The sequence below is a fragment of the Pieris brassicae genome, chromosome 6, assembly GCF_905147105.1.
Source record: "Pieris brassicae chromosome 6, ilPieBrab1.1, whole genome shotgun sequence".
In the NCBI taxonomy this organism is placed as follows: Eukaryota; Metazoa; Arthropoda; class Insecta; order Lepidoptera; family Pieridae; genus Pieris; species Pieris brassicae.
The window spans coordinates 12,975,331-12,999,438 of record NC_059670.1 but is presented as its reverse complement, the minus strand read 5'-3'; the positions used below and the strand labels follow the sequence as shown (position 1 = coordinate 12,999,438).

The 24,108-nt window shown below is 36.9% G+C and overlaps 1 protein-coding gene across 1 annotated transcript in view; it reads left to right on the top strand.

Moving 5' to 3' along the window:
* Positions 1–24,108, top strand: part of LOC123711080 (Down syndrome cell adhesion molecule-like protein Dscam2) — a 93,278-nt gene that overhangs the window by 55,189 nt on the left and 13,981 nt on the right. Inside the window, exons 6-13 of the mRNA XM_045663485.1 lie at positions 6,357–6,385; positions 17,073–17,161; positions 18,626–18,717; positions 19,358–19,509; positions 20,402–20,492; positions 20,900–21,359; positions 22,422–22,557; positions 23,505–23,624. Coding sequence (XP_045519441.1) covers positions 6,357–6,385; positions 17,073–17,161; positions 18,626–18,717; positions 19,358–19,509; positions 20,402–20,492; positions 20,900–21,359; positions 22,422–22,557; positions 23,505–23,624 — 1,169 coding nt within the window. The remainder of the gene's footprint in view (positions 1–6,356; positions 6,386–17,072; positions 17,162–18,625; positions 18,718–19,357; positions 19,510–20,401; positions 20,493–20,899; positions 21,360–22,421; positions 22,558–23,504; positions 23,625–24,108) is intronic.

Here is a 24,108-nt window from a genome sequence, read left to right as displayed (position 1 = left end):
AATACGTTACACAAAGAGAATAAAAAGATCAGTATAAGAGAGTGGCTAAGCTAAACTGTATATTTTACCCGTATTTTCGCCCACTCAAACCGTTAATGACCTTCAGAGGTCACCTTTTTACCTAACTGAAATTTCTAAAGCGTTTTTGCTCCATAACGGTGGAATTTCACTGTACTCGTATTGTGCGGTAATATACCTGACCAATCAGTAAGTAATAAATTATAAATATGATTATTCGGTTCCGACTGAAAATCGAACCCCATGCGTGGCTTTACAAAACTAAAGATGAAAGACTCAGAATGAATTTCCTTTACTTGCCTTTAATTAATGATATGTAATAAAATAGATATCAGCCCCAAGCCCTGGATATTTTGGGCAAAGACAAAAGTAATAATAATAAAGCCACTTTAATTCCATACTGTTAAAGAATTATATATATGTACGGTTCCTGGGTTAACGGGATGCTTCAAATAATAGAGATTTATTGATTTACTCTATATTTACCACTCGCGTGCTACAATAGAATATAAGTGAAATAATGACGTGCTAATTGCTATATACCGAATGAATACAATTTAACAGTCAAAGAGAGTGCCTGCGTCGGGCTATACTCTCGGGACGTAACTCCGACGATTTGGGAAATCGTCACGCTTATAAGTGATCGATATGTACCATGGCACGTACAAACATAGGAATTTGTCAAGCTTGTAAATGAGCAAGAATGTACGAACCTTAGCACGTACATAGGGATCATCACGCTTATAAACTAAGAAAGCCTGAGTGAGCAAAATGTACCGCCTTGGCTCGTACATACTCCCCCAGGCAAAAAGTGCAAGATGAATATGTAGTGCTTTACAAGATGAATCCATTATATGCTTAACTTAAGGAAATGTTTAAGTCTCTAAAGTTATGTTAACACTTCTTATACTATTCCACGGCACTATCACTAACACTAAGAAATATCGGAGTCCGGTCCCGGGTGGGTCTCCCTGACGCCACTGCGAAACCGGCTGCTGCTTCAGCTGATGCTACACCTACTGCTCCATGACGTCTCTTGATCTTTATATGATCGTAATGTCCTATCCACTACCTGTCTTGAGCACATTCTGAGCACTATCATGAGCATAAAAAGTAAAATACTGTTTTGTTGAATGAAACCATGACCTAGGTTAAATATGATTGTTACAAAATGCAACCGTACCTCGGTAATTTGATATCTACATAATATTATTCATTGTATTTGACGTCTTTCACAGTAGGTCAATCCACTAGCTAACATATGATATTTTGCTGGACTGACATTCCATGTATTGTTTATGATATTATATTATTCATCCTTTTTCACGTTATAAAATTAAATATGAATAGTTATATCTGTAATAATAACTTTCACTCAATATTGAATGTAAAGTTTCGATGATGTATGTTATACATAAATGGAACTGTATTTATTTATGCTTAAAGGAATTTTAAGTATAATTTTATAGATGGTGCTTTTCTTTCTTTTCCTTTGGTTACTCATATTGGTCTCATATGATTGCATTACTGAATAAGTTTGCTGTATGTTACTTTTATGAAATCCTGAATCGGTGAACCTGCGATAGTGCGGAGCGATAACGCTTCGCAATCTTCCCCTTTTACGAAAGATATCACTCTTTCTGACCATTCTTTTTGACCTTCCTGTAAATTCCTTTCTATTTTTAACTCCTTTTTTACTTCGAACCTTCTGCTTTTTCACGAATGCTTGTTGCTTAATATATTTCTTGCCTTTATTGATAGGCAAAACATTTAATATGTGTACCACCTTTTTTGATCCATGCGAACGTTTCCTATTACTGTTTCTAGTTATGATTCTATTGTTTCTTACAACCTTTTCGGACCCTTGTGTTAAGTTGCATTGCAAATACGGCCCCGTAGGCACTTTAATCGGTGCTTCCAACAAAGGCTTAGAGAATACTAAGCTGCGATTTAGGTTTTTATTATTCTTAGAAGACATGGACGAAGACAAGTTTTGATTATCTTCTGTTTCTTGCTTGACTTGTGAGCATTTCATTCTCTTGATACCCACATTAACGCGATGTGATTTATCTTCTCCGCTTACTTTACAATCAAGTTGCGTTTGCTGCTTGCGGGTTGCCATGTCGGCTTGCTAATAGATTCAATCGATAATTTACTATCAATGTTCTTTTTAGTACTCACATTGGGGTTATTATTATGAACTGAACAACTGGACATTGTAACTTGACCTGTATTATGTTGTAGGGTCCCTTCTACCCTTACTGTGCTTATCCATAGGTAATTTACTACCAGTTTTCTCCTTAGTAGAGAGTAGCGTAATTTGATCCGTACTTTTGTGAAAGGTCTCTCCTACCCCGGAATCATTTCCGCTTCAGCTTCATAGCTGTGATGTTCTATGCTGTCTGAAGATAACGATTGTACTACGCTCTTTACTAATTTGGATAATTCTCCTCCTTGACCAATATCTGCACGTAAACTGTGCGTGTCACCATTTCATGCTATTTCTTCCACCCTTGCCGAAGACGAAGAATTTTTCTTTTCCATTTTATATTGAAATGATTGCTCTTCTTGCGTAGTAGAATATGTTAAATTTGAATTAAATAGTGCATCGTGCAGGATCGTGTTATGTTTTTGGGAACAAATCATGCATCTTTTATGCGAGAAGCAAACTTCCACTTCATGCTTAAGTAAACAATTTGTGCAAAGCTGCAATCTTAAAATTGTATCAACCCTGTCATTAAAATCTTTTGCTAAAAATGATTGACAATTAAACAGGCCATGGTTAGATAAGTTGCATAATTGAAAATATTGTATTTTATTTACATTTCCTCGTTTATTGAAATGCGTCGACAGCGATTTTTTGATGATGCTACATTCTGATGAAGGTCGCTGTTGTTTTGCAATTAAATCTTGTCCGGTTTGATTATTAGCCGGCATTCCAAGGCATATATTGAATTTTTTGAATTATGTGAATCCCTACGTACCGGTGATTCCATATGAATTTCTAGAAAATTCTTCTGTAGGCTTTTAGAATGTAATTTGAGATTTATCTCTCTTCTATGGTGCCTATATATAGCTTCCTGTTCGTAATATTTATTCTGATACTCCGTGTTGGAGCCTCCAAGATCAGCATCTATTTCGTTTTAAAGATTATTCGTATCGGGTTTTAAAGATTAACCCCCATCGAATAAACTTTAATATTTCTAGGGCTTCTTCAAGATCATATTTATCCGATGACGAGTATCTATTAGATAGTTCTAACATACTATCAAAGGACCTAAATAAAGCTGCTTGTTTACGAAGCAACTCTTCGGTTCTTTTTGAATACCTGAAGGATTTCAGGCTGTCAGTGAAAGAAGCTTGGAATAAATTCTCGATTATGGTATATATTATTAACTAGTTTATATATAATATACTTAGTAAATTCTTAAATGAATGTTTTATAAAATATGTAGTAACAATGCGTTACCATACGCTTATGCTTGATAAAATGCTCAGAATAAATGAGATAATTCTCAGAATTATAGTGCTCAAAACAAATGGAAGGGACTTACTGCAATGGCTGCTTTCCTCTTCTTGTTATGTTGCGTGTAGATTAGTACCCGAAGTCTTCCGCCACACCGTGTTCCGGTTCCACACCGGATAGTTTATTATCTTTTAAAAGGACCTCCTAGACCCTTTGCTTGCTTCTCTGTAAATGCTTGTACCTCCTGGATACATTCTGTGCTTTAAACAATTGGAGAGGACTTACTGTACCGAGCGCTGTCGCTTGCCTCTCTATGTTGAAGATTGACGTCCGTCGCCTTGTTCTCGGTTGAAAGGACGCCGATATATTTTGACCCGTCTGGATTCTTGAAAAAGTTGGGAGAGGGCTTACTGCAGTTTACCTCTCTCCGTTGAAGATTCACGTCCGTCGCCTTGTTCTAGGTTGAAAGGACGCCGATATTTTTGGACTAGTCTGGATCCTTGAAAACGTTGCTCTCCTCTTTTCTATTGATGCGGATGATGGTATTTGATTTGCTTGATGACCCAACGAACCAGCAGTGGGATGTTTTTCCACGGCGCCGATCTTCAGGAAAACGGAGAAAAACGCGAACGCGATCAACTGAACGCGAAAGACCCGCTATTCCCGGATAGCTCGAAAGGACCAAAATGTACGATTCTGGATGGCTCGAAAGACCAAATGTACGATTCTGGACGGCTCGAAGGACCAAAATGTACGGTTCCTGGGTCAACGGGATGCTTCAAATAATAGAGATTTATTGATTTACTCTATATTTACCACTCGCGTGTTACAATAGAATATGAGCGAAATAATGACGTGCTAATTGCTATATACCGAATGAATACAATTTAACAGTCAAAGAGAGTGCCTACGTCTGGCTATGCTCTCGGGGTGTAACTCCCATAATTTAGTTCGCTATGAACGAATGTAGAAGAGAGTGCCTGCGTCGGGCTATACTCTCGGGACGTAACTCCGACGATTTGGGAAATCGTCACGCTTATAAGTGATCGATACATACATAGGAATTTGTCAAGCTTGTAAATGAGCAAGAATGTACGAACCTTGGCACGTATATAGGGATCATCACGCTTATAAACTAAAAAAGCCTGAGTGAGCAAAATGTATAGCCTTGGCTCGTAAATATCAAATAGGTGTTAGTTTTGTTGTTATATATTTATTCTACATCAGTTATTGTTTTTTTCCGTTTCTATGTGTTCTGCAGGCGGTCCATCCCTTTTGAATAAATGTCTCAGAAACCTTAAGAATCATCAGCTCATCGCTATTGTGGTCTTCTCACGTTTTCTGGAGCTCCCCTCTAGCGGATGACTCCGGCGCTGCAACTTTCATTACAACGTTGCAATGTTTGCTCGTATATTTAAAGAAGACTTAGGGTCTATGCACACATATAGGTTTCAAGTTAAAGGGTAAAGTTATTATGTATTAATGTGTAAAAGTATTTTAATAAAACTGTTTGAAAGGATTACTAAAAATATTTTAACTTAATCCAAAAAAGTACTTTGTTAGCCTTACATACTTTAACGTAAATAAAAACAAAATTCTATACAATTAGAAACATTAATTACAAATTTGATTATAAGGATAAATATTCAGAATCTCTTAAACATAATAAAAAGGAAATATTTCATAGAATTTTTCTTCAATTCCTAATTAACTTTCAAAGAGACGAACTTAAGCTAAATTAACACCATTTGAAATATAGCACTCACTCGAACAGCCCTTAACAGCTTGAACTCGTATATAATTAATATCCGAGTTTCCGACTTCTTATGTTAGAATTATGTAAATTTTGACTTTTCATCTTCATACCCCTTTTGTGGTGGAGGTGGGTTGGTAATTTAGCCCAACCCGGAATAAATGTGAGTTTGAAAGTTTTCTTACGTAATTATTTTCCATTTTTGTTTAATATGTGATGCCTACTACGTTGTTATTGGTTCTTATTAACGAGAGAAGGCTCCCCTGATGTTAGAGTCTAGAAAAGTGTGAAGAGTAACTAACCTACAAATGTCTGTGTACATAATTACGCAGCAGTCTAAAATAACGTAGACGCTACGTGAATTTGTAGCGTACTAAGGAAACTTGTGATTTAAACTCATTCTTAGACTACTCAAACTAGTTGTTGAATATATGTTGCCTCCCAGTGCTTAACGTGACACAATATAGCAGATGCATCTGTTATGTTCATAAAAACTGGAGCAAGTGTTGAATAATTCATAACATCGTGCCGGCACGAACCCAAGTTAAGCATTTGCATAATCCACTACACAACGCTACTGAATAAGCTTGAGTGGAGTACTACCTTTGATGATGCTACACATATGTATAGTTCAATACATGTCCAATAAAGATAGACAAGCAGTTTGACAAGTATTTGGTTCGACTCGTTTTACACGAGTGGGCAAAATTTCAGATTCTAAAAATATTTTGTTAGATATTGAAGGTTATCTGTTTTCTAACATATTAGTTAATCTGATTTAAAAAAATTATTTATTTTACTAGTTGAGCGGAAAGAAAAACGTTTCTTATTTCTTGCTTTATATAAGCCAAATTATGGTAAGATAACATAGAAACATGTGTTAGTATGAAAGTATTTGTTGCTCGTCGCTTAATCGGAGAGTGTCTAACCAAAAAACTTACTCATTCGTTTTAAGTAAGTCAATATCATTATTATGTTTGAATAGTTTAATATTTTTAGTTGTTTTAATTACTAATAATAACATAATTCAACTATTGTATCAGTCCCTTTTGTCTTGTCTGAATAAGTGATAGCTGAAGTATGTAAACCGGATGTTTAGTTGTATGGTTTCTGTTTCAGATTCTTGCAGTCCAGGCCTCTTATAAGAGGTAAGTAGCCCGTTGTTATTTAGAATATATTTTATCAAGGCTTTGATGCTGACACAGTATAATATAAATAAACAATTGTTTTAGTTACATAACCTAACTTAAACTTATACATCAGATGTTCGGATTTAGCGATCAGCGTGTCTTGTAAACACATAGGCCTCTTCCAGCTGCTTCCATTATTTTCTAATGTTAGCTCTTGTTGTCTAACTTGTGCCTACTATTCTCTTTATATCGTCTGCCCCTCTCGTGTTCTGTCTTAATTTTCTCCTTTTTCCATCTCGTGGTAAACATATAGTTAATCATTAATTTTTAGGCTAAAAGGAATACTGAATTATGTTAAGCCACCAGTACTAAATCCAATATTTCAGAGTTGGCCTAGTGGCTTCAGCATGCCACTCTGATTCCGCGCATTTAAAATTCGCTCGAACTTACTTTTCGGATCGTGAGCTTGCATTAGACCTATATGCCTACTAGATACACCATGACTCAAACAAAACATACAGATATCTGAAGCCCAGACCTAAAAAATGTTTTAGTGCTATTGATTTATTTATTTGTTAAATACAGTATTGATTTTTTGTAATGCGATTTATATAATTACGTCAAGTTCATTCAATTCAATTTTGTATCTTATTTTTTACACTTGCTTGATGAGTGCATTTTTTATCTAATGTTAAATACTAATTTTAGTTCATTTGTATTATTTTTGTGCAATTATAGGACTGAAGGGCACATATATAAATTATTTATCTAAACTTTCCGCTACGTGTCTGTTAAGTTTTTCCTATTTTTTTTTCTGTGTGACTAACTAAATGTAAACGTTTCTATAAGGTATCTACTCGTAATAGTAAATAGTCCTTAGCCTTAACTCTGTAGTTATAAGTGAATTTAAACAAAGTAAAAACTGTATCCCTATTACAGTAATAGAAACCCAAACATATATTGTATAATTTTATTTTTAAACGGATTGAAGCTATGTATTATTATTATTAACCTATAATTATTTACATAATTTCAAATGTATGTAAATAATTGCCCGAAGTAATAAATCCGTTTAAAAAGTGTTTACTTAGACTATTTACTATTTTTTTTTTGTGATTTGTTTAAGCTAAAAAAAGAGTGGCGGAGAGTTTATTGCCAGTTCTTCTCGTCTATTATACCGCATTGGTATGCGGTATATATCGGTACTATATAGCATTTACTTTTTTTTTGATTCATCATTGAAGGATCCAGTGTTTCGAGTGAGATACGCCAGCGTTGATGGTAAGTGCTAGTTTTAGTCTTATCGCTTATAGGATTCGAGCCGTATATGTATCATATCTCTTAGTTAGGCATATTTATTTTTCGTATGTTCTTTAACGTATTTTAGGTTCGTTAAGTTAAATTGCCGGTGGGTATTTTCTTATCTGTATGACGACAAATTTAATATAGATTTTTTAAAATATTATATGTATTTATAAATCAATTATCCGTATTTCGTATCCCGTATTTCGAATTTACGTATTTAATAATAGATTGTGCCTGATTTGGTGAGAATGATCATGCGTAATTAATATCTACCTACATCACTTTACTCTTTACTCTTACTTTAAATTGTTTCACAGTTAACTTTAGAAATATATCTGTTTATGCTTGAATTCAATCGTATTGTTGAGATTTCATTTTATTTTAATATTTTTATAAAGTTAATTTTGGAATAATTAATATAAATAAAGGATAAAAGAACAAGAACAAAGCCAGTGAATGTTCACCAAACGAGTTGGAACATGTTCCAAGTTCCATATTATTATTGCAAGCACGACAAAATTCGTATTTTTCTAAGATTCAATCATTATATGATTTGACGTTAAACCCTAATAGCAATGAAGACGAAAAAAAATTCCAAATCAAAACGTCTAATATTCAAGCACTTCGTACTGTATTTAATGATTTAGTATCTCAATTAAATATTGAGCAAATGAAGCATAATCCTCAATTTACTCCTTCTTTTCACACTTGGGAGTCCTTTCAGGACCTGTAAGCAACCATACAGGGTAACCTACAGGAAATTAAAAGTACTAAAGTTGAGGAGAAATTAGATCATCCATAGTTAAAATTGCCTCCAATTAAATTACCACAATTTAATGGCGACTCCAATAATTGGACTTCATTCTACGAAGTGCACTCCATTCCATTTAGTGCACAACAATAGGAAAATTTCAAATTCCAAAAAGGTCTTCTATTATTGTGGGCAACTAACAGGGAAGGCCCTTACTGTGATCGCCGGCATAAATCCAACGGGAAAAATTATGATTTAATTTATTCTACCATAATTGACAAATATCAAGACATACGGTCACTTGGCTTTTATTATTTGGATATTTATTTTTGGCACTTAAAAAATTAGACAACGAAACAATTATTTCATTTAGAACAGAAAAAATACCCTGTTATACGCAATTAATTATTTTTTTTAAGGTTTGGTACGAACAAATTCTACTATGATAAAACCGGCTAATTATAAAAAAGTATTCCAAAAGCGTAAAATCTTTTGTAACTTCTAATTCTGTTTAAACTAATTTAAAATGTCCTTTATGTTATAGTAAACTTCACGATCAGTTATACAGTTTTCCTGATTTTTTAAAATTAAATACAAAAGAACGATTCAATATCATTAAAAAACGGAATTATTTCGTAAAATGTTTAAGCGTAAAACATAAAACCACAAATTGTAATTCTGTTAAAAGTTGTAAATCGTGCAATTCCAATACGCACAATACATTGCTAGATTTTTCGTCAAATCCCAGTTTATTTGAAAAACAGGCGAAACCGTTCGAACCGTGAGTCATTGCTAGTCGATAGTACTTCGCGTATCGCATCTGGCTCCTTAGACGAACCAAATAACATTCACACGCCGATTTATCTATGTTTATTTCAGAATAAAGTGAATACTTTGATTTGGTGGTGTACTGACACGCGACAGCCGAATCAGCGCATATTATTTACCCAGGGCCACACAACATGAATACTATCAATAACAATATATCTATCTTTCAAACATTCGCAAGTGTCTGTCACATATATAAAAATGTATCCCTAAACGATGCTCTCCGAAATTCATTAAGCCTGTGTACAGAGTGTTTGCAAATTAACTATTCGCGTAAGTCATCTCCTGAGTTACGTGAGTTCATTAATCAGTTAAGTAACTTCTCAACTACAAACTAAATAAACAAGCTGATTGCTATTCGATCTGATTCCGGTAAAAGCTTCACTGGTGTAGCTAACAACCTTTTTTAATTACACATTAAAAAGTCCGTTTCCTAAACTAATATTGCAATATAAAGGCCAACTTGGTGACAATTGATTGCATAATATAGTTATAATAGTCTGATAGTAACAACAGTACAGTTATCTCTTTACATGGTTGAGCATGATATGCACTTCCAATTTAAGTTTGTTTTATTAATTGTTGAATAAAAGGAATTACGTACCAGATACGCAAATATATCAAATTCTAAATAAGTAGCTTTCAATTGTTGTATTGGTCAAATGTCAGGTGTCCGAATACATAAGTTGGTTATTATAGGCCGAATTTGAAAAGCTCTGCTGATTTTGAACCTTAAGAACAAGTTCTGTATTTAATAATTGAACATTATCTGTCACATTTACCAGCGTTAATAATAGTAATCATTCCCAGGCGGAGCCAAAAGTAGCAACTCTTTTGCAATCTAAAAATATAAATGTACCAAGTGAAGCTGGTGTAACCGAGCATACAGTCCTGCGCCTGATCTTATAATACTCCAATCTTGTCTCCAAACGGATAGAAATAAAATGGCCGATACTTTGAAACGACGGTAAAATTCTAACAGACCTATTTACATAAACTGTATTAGTATATTTGGTCTAGTTTAACGTATTTAAGTTGTCTTTCGTAGCCTTTGTTTAGCTAGCTGAAATGGGAAAATTAGAAAAGGACTGGTTTTCAGGCTCTAAACGTAAACGCGCTATGTGGTCGAGCGTTGCAGTTCTCTTTGCCAGGGCTAACCCGGTGCACTCACTTAATCTCGGGAAAACTATCCCTTAAAAACTAGCCCTTAAAAAGAGGTAACCCTATACGGTCAAGCCATACCGTGGGAAAAGTCCGTCAAATATCTAGGAGTCATGCTTGATAGCGGCATGTACTACCCATAGCCGACGATCGCAAGAAGGACTCTTTTGTCCTTTTTGGGCTCTTATTACCTCCTGAATAAAAGTAGTTAGATGTCCCTTAGACTCAAGGTGAAATTTCACTAGCCCTGTATCCGACCGTGCATGATGTACACTAGCGTATTGCCCCTTCCCACATCTAGCGGCCCATGCCGAAGTCAGAGGCTCGCAGGTGACGCCCTTGCCATAGTCGCGGGAAAACGCGACTTCCGGCCGAAATGTAGTCACCAAAGCTAAGTTGTACAGGTCCTTAAGGCCAAGAGAGAGAGATTTTCCATTAAAAAAATGGTCGCTTTCACTTTTTTGACATTCGCACCAGATATAGACATTATTTATAATCTTCAAAAAGTGTTTTTCTTAATGTGAAAAAGCTATTTTAACAAAAGACAATAAGACATTACGTAACATATAATTTAAAAAAATCTACATGAACATTTCACATGTACAAAGTCCGTTAATGTAGTTTGTTTGCAACACTTCTGTAGTACGTACGCACTACGTATAATTTCATGTAATCGTTTTTGTTATTTTTTAGTAATTTTATTTGATAATTGCTCGATAATATAGAATCGTAACATTTTTATTTCTCGTTTTTACACAAACGACAATGTAACAATGGGTTGTTCGTACAACCTATAAAATATATCAAGCCATAAAGTAAAAAAGGAAATGAAAAAATTACTTCCGAATTCATATCCCCTTTGATATGTAATTCCGAGAATTTATAACTATAATTGATCGTAAATCATCGGTAGGAATTCCAAAATTCTTTTCCAACACCCGCGAGCCCGTGGGAGCAACCAATTTGATTCGCAAATTGCAATCCGTCCCAGCCGTAATTATATTCCGATTTTCGTGGTTGAGTATTATAAACCTGTTTTCTAGGATAAAATGGGAAAATTAAATTTTTAATTATATTTTCTAGGGCGGTTAGGCAACGGATAAACTATATCGAGAATGGCAAAAAAAGTGTGTTAGTAATTACATGATCAAGCGTATCTCAACAGTACTTTACTATTAATATACTCTCTATTCCATACTGTTGGGACGAATATCTGACACAAAACATAGTCAAGGGGATGCGAGAAAGATATATAAAGAAAAGAGCTGTTGAGATACGCTTGACCTTCACAATTTCTCAAGCATTCAAAACAAGCATAATTTTCGGTCTAATTTGTTCAAGAGGTATAACACACATACACCACATAGAGCTATAAATAATTATACATATAATTTCTTTAAAGTAGGTGTTCCAAAACAACGAAAAAAATGGTTACCATGCTTTATCAGAATGTCCAATGTAACGAGGGTCGATAATGAGAGGATGGACATTTTAACTCTAACAGCGTACCTAAATCACGTTGCACCCTTGTACAGTTTGACAGATTCTATTTTTAAATTATTACACCTTTTGTTTTGACGGTACCTTCAGTTTTCCTTTAATAAAAATCGACATAAAATAGCAATATTGTTAAATTTAACTGAATAAAACACTCACTACTAAACTAAAACACACACCTTCCTAATCCTAGAACATGGTACCCCAGAAGTTTATGTACATCATAATACCCTGGAGTATGATTACCGACGAAACAACATATCAAATATAGAGTCCAGTGTTGCACCACACAGTGTTGCACACAGTACTGCACCACATTGCAGTGTTGGCCACACTGCACTGTGGTGATCGAATATTTCAATATCACTGATTGTCGAGGCCTGAAAAACTTTTTTTTTTTTTTATAAAATAGGGGGCAAACGGGCAGGAGGCTCACCTGATGTTAAGTGATACCGCCGCCCATGGACACTCTCAATGCCAGAGGGCTCGCGAGTGCGTTGCCGGCCTTTTAAGAATTTGTACGCTCTTTTCTTGAAGGACCCTAAGTCGAATTGGTTCGGAAATACTTCAGTGGGCAGCTGGTTCCACATAGCGGTGGTGCGCGGCAAAAATTGCCTTGAGAAACGCTCAATCGTGGAACGTCGGACGTCGAGGTGATACGGGTGGAATTTTGTATTTTGCCTCGACGTCCGATGCTGAAACTCAGCTGCAGGTATTAATCCGAACAACTCCTCTGAACACTCTCCATGGTAAATGCGGTAGAAGATGCAGAGTGACCCCACATCTCTACGCAACGCCAAAGGATCGAGCCGCTCGGAGAGGGATTGGTCATCGACGATTCGAACCGCTCTTCGTTGGATACGGTCAAGTGGAAGGAGCTGGTACTGGGGAGCCCCCGCCCAGAGGTGAGAACAGTATTCCATGTGGGGCCGTATTTGCGCTTTATAGAGTTGCAAGCGGTGGCCCGGAGTGAAGTACCGTCTCGCCTTGCTGAGCACACCAAGCTTTTTGGAGGCTAATTTAGCCTTTCCCTCCAAATGACCGCGAAACTGAACGTCGTTCGATATGTCAACGCCAAGTATTCCGATGCTGGCTGTGGCTTCAAGAAGAGTGTTTTCGAAAAGAGGAGTAGCGACAAAGGGTATTTTTTTCGCGGAAAACGCGCAAACTTGTGTCTTCTTGGGGTTAAATTGGACTAGGTTTAGTCTACCCCAGTCCGAGACTCCACGTAAAAGAGTTTCGACTTCAGACACAAGTTTGTTCCGGTACTCATCGACAACTGCCCGAGAAATACCTGCCCGGCCAGTGTAAAGAGTATCCCCAGTGCTGTCGTCCGCATAGCAATGAATGTTGCTAAGTTGCAACATGTCATTGATATGCAGAAGAAACAGGGTCGGGGACAGAACACAGCCTTGTGGGACCCCAGCATTCACGGGTTTAAGGTCGGAACATGCTCCGTCGACGACGACCTTGAGGCTCCGATCGGCTAGAAAGCTGGAGATCCAGTCGCATAATTTCTCAGGAAGCCCGTAGGCTGGTAGCTTCGAGAGCAGTGCTTTGTGCCACACCCGATCGAAGGCTTTCGCTATGTCCAAACTAACCGCTAGTGCCTCCCCCTTGGACTCAATTGCCTCTGCCCATCTATGAGTAAGGTATACTAGAAGGTCACCAGCTGAACGACCACGACGAAAGCCGTACTGATAATCGCTAATCAGCTGGTGGCCCTCTAGATAACTCAAGAGCTGGCCATTAATAATGGATTCCATTATTTTGGAGAACAAGGAGGTTATTGCGATTGGGCGATAGTTGGATGGATCAGTGCGATCGCCTTTTTTAGGGATCGGATGTATCGAAGCGGTCTTCCAGCACTTCGGGACAGTGCCGAGCGAGTACAGGTACCGGAAAAGGCGCGTCAGGACCGGAGCCAACTCAGGAGCACATGTACGCAGCACAATTGGAGGGATACCATCCGGCCCGCTCGACTTATGAATGTCCAAGGAAGATAGTGCTCTGCGAACAGCACGTTGCTGGAATGTGATTTCCGGCATTGAGTTATCACACCGCGAAATCGCCGGTGGTGATCTCCCCCGGTCATCCAAAGTCGAGTTGGACGGAAAGAGACAGCCCAAGAGGTCGGCCTTCTCCTTCGCAGTGTGGGCGAGCGAGTCATCCTCTCTGTGCAGCGGTGGTATCGATGGCTGACAAAAATTCCCTTGTACAGCTTTGGCGAGAGACCAGAAGGCTCGGGTCCCAGAAGAGAGTTGGGCCAATCTCTCGCCAAATCTGGCGATGTGCTCTGACTTTGCCTTAGCGATTTCCCGTTTGAAGGACCTGGAGGCTGAGTTATATGCTTTTTTATGTTCGCTGGTATTGGCATCACGAGATATCGCCGCCTCCGCCCATGCATTAAAGCATTCTCGCTTTCGACGCGATGCCGCCTTGCAAGAACGCTTAAACCAGGGCTGTGACCTGCCACCGATCGGCACCGCAGAGAATGGAATAAAAAGTTCCATGCCCTGCAGAACCACTTCGGCGACAGAGGCAGCGACGGAATCTGGAGCTTCCGACGAAAAGCACATAGGCCCCCAAGGGTAGGACGCAAAGAAAGACCGCATCCCATCCCAATCTGCTGACCGATAGTGCCAAATACGACGACAACCCGAAAAACGGGGCCGAGGAGGGCGCGTAGTAGGCACAGTACTCCGGACCACACAATGATCCGATGAACCCAATGGCGGGTCAACAGAGACTTGATAGGTCTCCGGATGTGAGGTCAGCAGAAGGTCCAACAAAGAGGGTTTATGACCATCCACATCTGGTATTCGCGTAATCGCAGGGACCATTTGTGACAGGTCGTAAGCTAAAGCAAAGTCGTGAAAGGATCTTCCCGCGTGATCGGTGGTTTCCGAACCGAGCCAATCGGCATGGTGAGCGTTAAAATCGCCAAGTATCACGATTTCAGCGGTAGGAACCCCTTCGAGCAGGGAATCTGTAGCCATTTGGATGTGCTCAATGAGTCGCTCAGTTTCGGTATTTCCGCTATGGGACCTATACAGGCATGCGTAGAATCGCGGATGGTCATCGCAGTCTACGCGCAGCCAGAGGCTAGATAGGTCCCTTCCTTCAAGCGACCCGAGGCGACGAGAACAGATATCCTCTCTGACGTACACGCAAACTCCCGCCCGCGGCACAAATGAATGTTCCAATTTGTACCCCGGGTAGGAGAGGTAGGAAGTATCAGCCGGGAAGGATATCTGAGTCTCAGTAAGGAAGAATAAGGCCGGCTTCGCAGTTTCGAGGTGAAAGTGAACCGCGTTAAGATTAGAGTTGAGCCCCCTAACATTGGTAAAGTCCACTGAGAGCGTGGAAGGGGATGCCTTCGGTAAATTCTTCCGTTTGCCCCGAGATCGAAACTTATAGTTTTTTGAGCAGTTTTGCCCACCCCAGAATACGAAGGGCAGCCTGTGCATCCACCACCGAATACTGATTGTTCCGATGATGGACGCTCAGAGGGGGATTCTCCACAGCGGAAACGTGTGGTACCCCCCTGGGGTAATCTCTGTTTAAACTGCATCTTCATATTCTGGGGGAGGGGGGAATTGATGGGCTCCGGGAGTCTCACTCACCGCACGAAACGCGAGTACAATAAGATGAACCTATTGCATCACTTCACGCCGGTTTTCTGTGAGACAGTGGTACTGCCCCGGTCGTGCCTGCCCGATTGGCTGAAGCCCGAAAGCAACAGCATGGCACTCCCACTAGGACAATTTTCGAATTAGTCGAATTAGAATCTAAACACGTTTAATTGAAACCCATAACTCCTCATTATCCGCGCTGTCGGGTAACGGGCAAATATCCAAGGTATTAGAAGATTGCAATCGATACTCAAACAAATTGGGTTTGGCTGTTTAGGAAATTTGAAACTATTTTTGGCGTAAACGATATATTAGAACATCGCTTTTAAGAATAACTCTGAGGGTAACTAGTCGTTGATTTCAACAAAAACTACGATTGATTAACTACCAATCGTAGTTTTTGTTACGCTGGTTTTGTATAAAATAAAAACATATTGAAATAAAAGGATAGAAGAAATAGAAGCGGTATCAGGAAGCGAATGGAGAAAGAAAGCCAAAGACAGAGATTGTTGGAAAAAGCTGTCTTTTACCCGTGAAGAGGTTCCGATGGTCGGTTCTGGAGGTAGCTAGGATATTAGATATGTAAGCAACAAGAAAAAACAATTTATATAACAAATCAAAGCGAATAATAGCTGTATAATTTACTATTATAATGATTGAAAATTAAACGGACTTTTATTATTATTATTAATAGTAACAGTGTTAGCCTAGTGTACGCGTGCGATCCTTAACTGCGAGGTCTTAGACTCTACTCGAGGAATAGGAATAGGCAATAGGAAATAGTGAATACAAATCAACTTATTTACTAAAACATTTAATTAACAATACTTCTTGTTTGTATTTATTGGTTGTGTATTCTCAAGAAAATTATATTAAAAGATAATTCGTATATTCTTAATATATACCAATGGCGCTACAACCTTTTAGATCTGGGCCTGGTTCTGATACAAACTTTCGACTTTTTGGAATGAAGGCAATCCGGCTTTCTTAAGATATTTTCCTTCACAGTTCAAGCGAGTGTTAAAATTATTCATATATTACACGGGCTATGATAAAAATAAATATAAAATCATAAATCGTACTATGAAAGTCTGTGCCAAAAATCAATGTTAATGTAACATCTATAATCGTTAACATCTTTCACCCCTCTGTATTCTGTTTTTTAATAAGATTTTTATTTTATATAACCAAGGACAAATGGGCAGTGGCGTACCTGATGTTAAGTGATCCGCGACCCATGGACACTCACCGTGCGCGGCCAAACGTGGTTTAAAAAAATTGAGTTGTGGAACGACGGACGTCGAGGTGATATGGTTGGAATTTCTCATTCTGCCTCGACGTTCGGTGATGAAACTAAATATTATGTAACATCACGAATGCATTTATAATCTGTAAGTCGTCTTTTGTTATTTTAAATCGGTTAATTTAGAAATCTGAATCACAGGATTGCAACAGCTGGTTTAAATAATTATTAATTGTTGTTTTATTAAATCCAAGATGGAAATGAAAGAATAAATCTAATTTTCAGATGCGGAGTCAAGACGGAGCAAGCGTTTCTCAGACAGAGTAATAATTAATCAACATTTTACTGAAAGAACACTTACGCCAGGTGGAGATGTGAGTAAATTAATTACGAGGTTCTATTTAACATATATACTATATAACATAACAATTTAGGATATAAATAGAATACATTATATATACAAAAAGGTTCAAAAATTTACGAAAGGAAACATTATTAAATACATTCAATGAAGTAATACCTAACTCGGTTGTGTTGTGTGTTGGTGTCAAAGACCATTTCTCTTTTCTATGTACGTGAGGGTGCGTATGTGAGGTGTGGTCATGATGCAGGTGATTCGCTATGGATATCCTTAAAACTGTATGAGCATAGCGATAGCTTAAACAAGTCAAGGCTTAAATAGCGGTCTTTGTATGTCCGGGCCGCGCGGTACAAAACTGAGTTTTTTGCATAGTTGGTATTGATGTGAGGAACGTGAAACAAAGCAAATTGCTTAAATATACATAGAAATGCCATGTGATATTTATAAAAGCAGTTGAAACTGTAACTGTACTATTTAAAAGTAACTTGGATTTGTTCGAATACCTCAAGAAGGGCTGGACAGATGTTCATGGTTTTAGTTTGTTCTCGTCTCGAATAGCAAAATAACTATATAAAATAAATTTCCTAGACAAAATATTGCGCTTTGTAATTGTCAAACGATACGATTAACTCTTCCCTCAAATTAAAGAACGTATTTAAATACAGGTTTCGAATCGGCAAGATATATCTATAATGAAAAAGGATTGACACATATATTGGTTGTATGCGTGCGTTGTGACGCCAATTTTTTTTTATTAATAGTATTGAACGGAATATTTATCTCCCATTCATTGTATTACTTTTATTAAATCATCAATTAGCTAGTTTGTAAAACGAGGTTTAGTGACGGTGGTACAAAGTTTGCCGGGTCAGCTGATCAGCAAAAATTATTTTAGACGATTACAATAGAGGATTAGAATACACAAATATATAGTTTTATTATTATGTATAACAATTATCTGTAAAATATATTACTATTACCTCAAAACAATTTTTTTGCTAAGTTTTGCTATATTGAAATCATTACATTGAAAGCTTTGCTGTTATTTCTGTAACGTTAATAACCTAAGTTTATGCAACTACAGTAGGAAACACCAGTTTATGTGATAAAATTATGTTATTTTTCCTAGCTAATAAAAATTTTAGTCCGATTTTAGAAGAATATTTTCTTTAATCTTAAAATTTTTCTTTAAGTCGTATGTTTGTAAAAAAGTTGTTTTTCTGAATAGTTAAGAACCAAGACTTCAGTAAGACTACAATTTTATTTTAACAGAGGTCAGACTTTGACACAAACCAAACTATAATTGCATAAAATTTTGCGTGTGGAAACTAAGATCCCTAAAAAGCTATTGTAGAGAGAATATAATATAAATATGAGACCAGTGAGGGACTGCCTCAACAAGTTGATAAGAGATGAATAAAAATATTAATTAATTAGGGTCATGTCCTCGTTTAGTCTAAAATGTAAACGCTTTCAGGTCAGCCTACAATGTGCTGCAATCGCAGATCGACCACCACAATTCAAGTGGCATCGCGATGGGATACCAGTATCTAGTAATACTGACTCCAGGTAATAAATAGTCATTTATACGATTTTTTTATTATGAATTTTTCCAATCTATTGTATTTGGAAAATATTTTTTTATATAATAGCAGTATTGGCCCAGTGGCTTCAGCGTGCGACTCTCATCCCTAAGGTAGTAGGTTCGATCCCCGGTTGTGCAATAGTTGACTTTCATTCTATGTGCGCGTTTAAAATTCGCTCGAACGGTAAAGGAAAACATCGTGAGGAAACCGAGACTTCTTAGACCCAAAAAGTCGACGGTGTGTGTCAGGCACAGGAAAACATAACCAATTTGCCCATTAGATTAAAAAATATAATGAAACGGATCCAGAAATCTGAGGCCCAGACCTAGAGAGTTTGTATAGCCACTGATTTATTTTATTTTATTTTTTTATAAAGATTTTTCTGTCCAGCGTCGGCATTAATTCCTGTATAATACTTAAAAACAAAAATATTTGAATAAATTAATTTATTAAATAACATAAAAGGGTAAAAATAGAAAATTGAAACAAGGCTCTATAATTGGAAGAATTGAATCGAATCATATTATAATTTATTAACAGCAAGCTAAGAAAACTTTTTTAAAGCTAAATCAAAATGTTGAATCAATAACCATTTTTTGTCATCATATTTAACACATTTCTAGATACGCATTTGGTCAAATCATGAGACCTGATGGTTCTGTGTTAGCTCAGTTGAATATAACCAGGCTCCGAGTTGAAGATGGTGGATTTTACTCCTGTACAGCCACTGAGGGAGACCAAGTGGCGACTCATGAGAGTAGACTTGACGTTTATGGTAAAGTATTATCATAATAATAATGCTAGGTGTTGGATAGTTCCAATTTAGTGGGAACTATTTTAGAAACCCCATTCTTCATGTTTTAATATATATTTTGGAAGCACTACACTATTAAACATTTATTACAATAATGTATATTTATATATCACTAGGTTTTTTCACTGTCCACGTTGAAGAAGAAAAGTACATTTTCATAACAGAAAACAATCATCTATATATATATAAATGAATCCCTATTTCGCTTGGTAAAGGCATCACGCGTGAACGGCTGGACCGCTGTCGCTAATTCTTTTTTTTGTGTTTGGTATTGCGCGGTAAATTAGAAAATTTAAGAATACACTGAAAAAAATGCTATTGTAACAAAATTACAATAGCATTTTTTTTTCAGTGCATAGCGCCTTTACAATTCAAACTTTTTTCATGAATATCGTTTAAAATAAATGCTTCGATTTGAGTCATTCTATTAATGAAATATTTACAGTCGCTAATTGTTTGTGGCATTAATCTTGAAAAACCATGTTTTTCACATGGCCAGTTATATGTCGCCTGTTCCCGTGTCGGAATACCAACAAAACTATTTACATACGCGCCAGAAATCTACAAAGTATGTTGTAAATATTATATGTTATATCATAAAGCATTTTTAATTAATTATACCAATTTGAAATCAATATTCATAGTTAAGACAGGACAACGTCTGTCGGGTCCGCTAGTTTTATATAAAATTTAAACAGGTATTCGCATATTAGAAACCAAATTTTTTCTTCAGATGTTACAGGTGTTGCCTGCCATTATTTACATATTCAAACTCCAACACTCAGCATTTCGGTCACAATGGCTACACCGCGATTGGAGTTAGTGATTTACAAAAGCCCCTTTTTATTTCCAGGTCCTCCATACATAAGAGCCTTACCCCCAATTAAGGTGCAAAGTGGGGAACCACTAAACCTACGTTGTCCATTCTATGGCTACCCAATTAGGTAATTATTAAATATACAATTTTAATAACTTTTATCACGGAGTATTGTTAAAATCAAACTGATTTTGCATCGTGTCCAATCTTGTCATCTCAAATAATATTTCTTTTATATTTTATTTCTTATTACTGCGATGACTGTCCATTTTGGGCATCCCGTTGGTCAAGTTATGAGACCTGACGGTTCTGTGTTGGCTCACTTGAATATAACCAGGCTTCGAGTAAAAGATGGTGGCGGGTTTCATCCCTATTTCATAAAATGTAACTAAAATCAGAAGGAAATATATAATTGTATAATTAGACAGAAATAAATTACTGGATCATTTTCTAAAACTATTTGATCATTAAACTTTTGAGTAACAGAGTAATGTTATATAACTTTCTATAAAAATTATAAATTATATTTTTCAGTAAAATTGACTGGGAATTCAAAGGTAAGATTATAACACCGAATAATCTGTTCCCAAGTCGTTATAAACGTAGCCAACGAAGAAAACTTAGAAGCACTTACAATACAAGTACTAACAATTTTAACACGAATAATCAAGAAGTCACCGAAGCCCATTATCTCCCTTTGAAGCGAAAACCGCGCAGTGCTGCTAACATACACGGAGTTCTAACTATTCCGGAAGTGGGCAAAGCTAACAATAACGCAAAATATACATGCACAGTGACCAGTCCGTCTGGAGAAATGGCTAGACGGGATTTTGATATTAAAGTCATAGAAGCACCAGTGTTGGATGACCTGTTACTAGGGAATAATTTGCAAGAAAGTCAGGTCGCGAATATTTATTGTAATGTACGAACGGGAGATTTGCCGATACATTTCGAATGGTTGAAGGACGGAAAACGGATTCCTAGTAATTTAAAGGTTGGTCATGTTATCTTTTTTAGTTATATTTATATATACAATAACGTAAATATTGAAAGAAAAGAATTTTTTAAACGGATTAAAGCTATTTGTATTATTATAAACTTATAATTATTTTACATAATTATAATTTTAAATTTTCCGACGTCACCGTGGCCACGCACGCTGTAAAGCACGCGAAAAAAATTAAACATTGTTTTCTTTCAATGTGTATAAGCTATGTTAACCAAAGACAATACTAATAATTTTATGGAAATTTAAAACAATTTTGTCCTTGTATTGCAATACTACGTTGAGCGAGGAAAGCACCAGCTCTGGGGTCACGGGTCAGCTATCTTCCAGGCGTCAACTTAAATCTTTAATAAGTGCCTGTATATATTATACTCATTTTAATCATTTCAATGTACATCCCTCTAGTTCCTAACCAAATATCATTCCCTGTTCTATCTTTACCGGAAATATGGTGTAAATTAAATGTCCATATAATTAATAAATTAATATAATTCAAAAAAGAATGTGAATTATACAATTATCGTAGGTCAAGTGACATGAGTAGACAGATTTGTATGAAGATTCTTCAAGCGCCTGATGGGGTGACGGCAATGTTCCCGCGATGGTGTTTTGGCGTAATATTTGCGCAGGCGTTAAGTCTGAACATTCCTTTTACCTTGGACTGGCTTGGACTTACCACACCTCTTACAAATGCTGTACTAAAAAGTCTTTTAAAATATTTATCTTAAAGAATCAGTGTCGACGACACTTGAGTGGTGGAGTGATGTTTGCAGGTCAATCTGGTGCTTTCTTCTCAATTCCTTTCCCGCCATTTATCTTCCTATCGGCGCATATAGTCCATTTTTCTGCAGATGTCCTTTCCCAAATTATACATTTATTGTTAATTTCAAGCCTGAAAAAATTGAAACAAAAACATATCTGTTTTAGTTGCTAAAACTATCTGTTTAATTTACCCTTTAATTATAACTTTTAACTATACAATCTCATGTGTAATTTTTTTCCTTAATAAAAAACCTGTTGATACAAATTTGATATAAATGTCCTCCACAGGTAGTAGAACGGAGTTCAGAACTGTTCAGCGCGTTGGTGATCAAAAGTGTTGCATTGGAGCACTGTGGTACCTACACCTGTGTAGCCACAAATCATGTCGCCACTGTCAATAAATCTACAGAACTTTATATTAAAGGTATTATAACTAACATTGGAGCCATACGAACGAACGAACCATACGACACGAATTTTTGTAAATATTTTACGGAAAGTAGATAATTTCAAAGAGCTACGATGATTATTTGCATAAGTTTAGGATATTTGGAAAGAACACATATTTTCAAGAATTTACTCCGCTACCCAGTCACTTGAGATACAGACGTGTATCTATCTATCTGTCTAGAGTAGCGTAACTCCGAAACATATGGCCCGATTTAATGCGGTTAACGTAATCCAGATTGTTCTTACATACAAATTATCGAGATCAGTTCATCCTTTTACTTTATTTTCAAATCTATTGATCTAAAATATGAAACAACTGTTTATATTTCTTATATAAATATCAAATTATATATTTTTTTGGGCCCATCCTATTTCTACTGGCTTAAAAATTTGGCGTAATTATATGTTGAAATAATCTATTATTTAATATGTATTAAAACGAAGTCGTCTCCGAGATTTGATTCGCAAGTGGCAACACTGTAAGGGAAATATATGTTTATTTAGGTCTTGGCAAATATTTATAGTTTTGTTTTTATATTCTTACAGTGCGGCTATTGTTTATTCTCGTCCGTTTATTTACTGGCTGTAAATGTGATGCGTAGATATGTGGGGTCAATCTGCATCTTCACCGGAACTTGTGCGGATCAATACCTTCAGCTGAGTTTCGGAATACTACGGAATTCCACCTGTAACTCCTTGACGTCCGCCGTTCCACAACAGCGTTTTTTAAGGCAATATTTGCCTTCTGAAGTATTTCCGAACCAATTCCACTTAGGGAAAAGAGGATACCATTTCCTAAAACCCTGACATTGAGTGTCCATGGGCAGTGGTGTCACTTAGCATTAGCACATAAAGTTTGGCACTTCTTTCGTTATGTATTTATAAATTATATTGGTATCGAATCATTTATACGTATTGCAGTCGCACCGAAGTGGTTGTTGGAACCCTCAAATTCATCAGTAGTTCTTGGGAAAAGAGGAATCGTATCATGCAGTGCTACCGGATACCCGATACCACAGGTACATTGGATGAAGAAGGATGGTAAGTATTTCTAATATAACAGTAAGTAGTACTTTTCTTAATGGGCTATAACCCCTAGATGGGGTAGGGGGTGTCCACTCTGAGGCTCCATTACATTCGGTCTTGAGCAAGTCCATCTGGCTCTCTTTGCTTCAACTGCAATTGTACGACACCAGGTTTGCTTAGTACGGCCACGCGGAAGCGTGAAAGGCATGGGGCCAATTATATATTGGAATCCCCTCGGAATGTGTGACCTATTAATTTTCACTTAAGTCACTTGATCTGCTGGCTAATCGGGGATTATAAAGAACTTCTCGAGCCAGTAGTTGCCCAGAATACGGCGAAGACAGCGGTTGACGGTCTTTAGTAACCTACCACGTTTCACACCCAAAGAGCAACACAGTATTGATGTTGGGTCTGAATGTTTTAACCTTGTTTCGACGTGTCAACATCGGCACCTGCCATACAGGCTGAAGTTGTGCGAAGGTTGCTCGGGAGACACCGT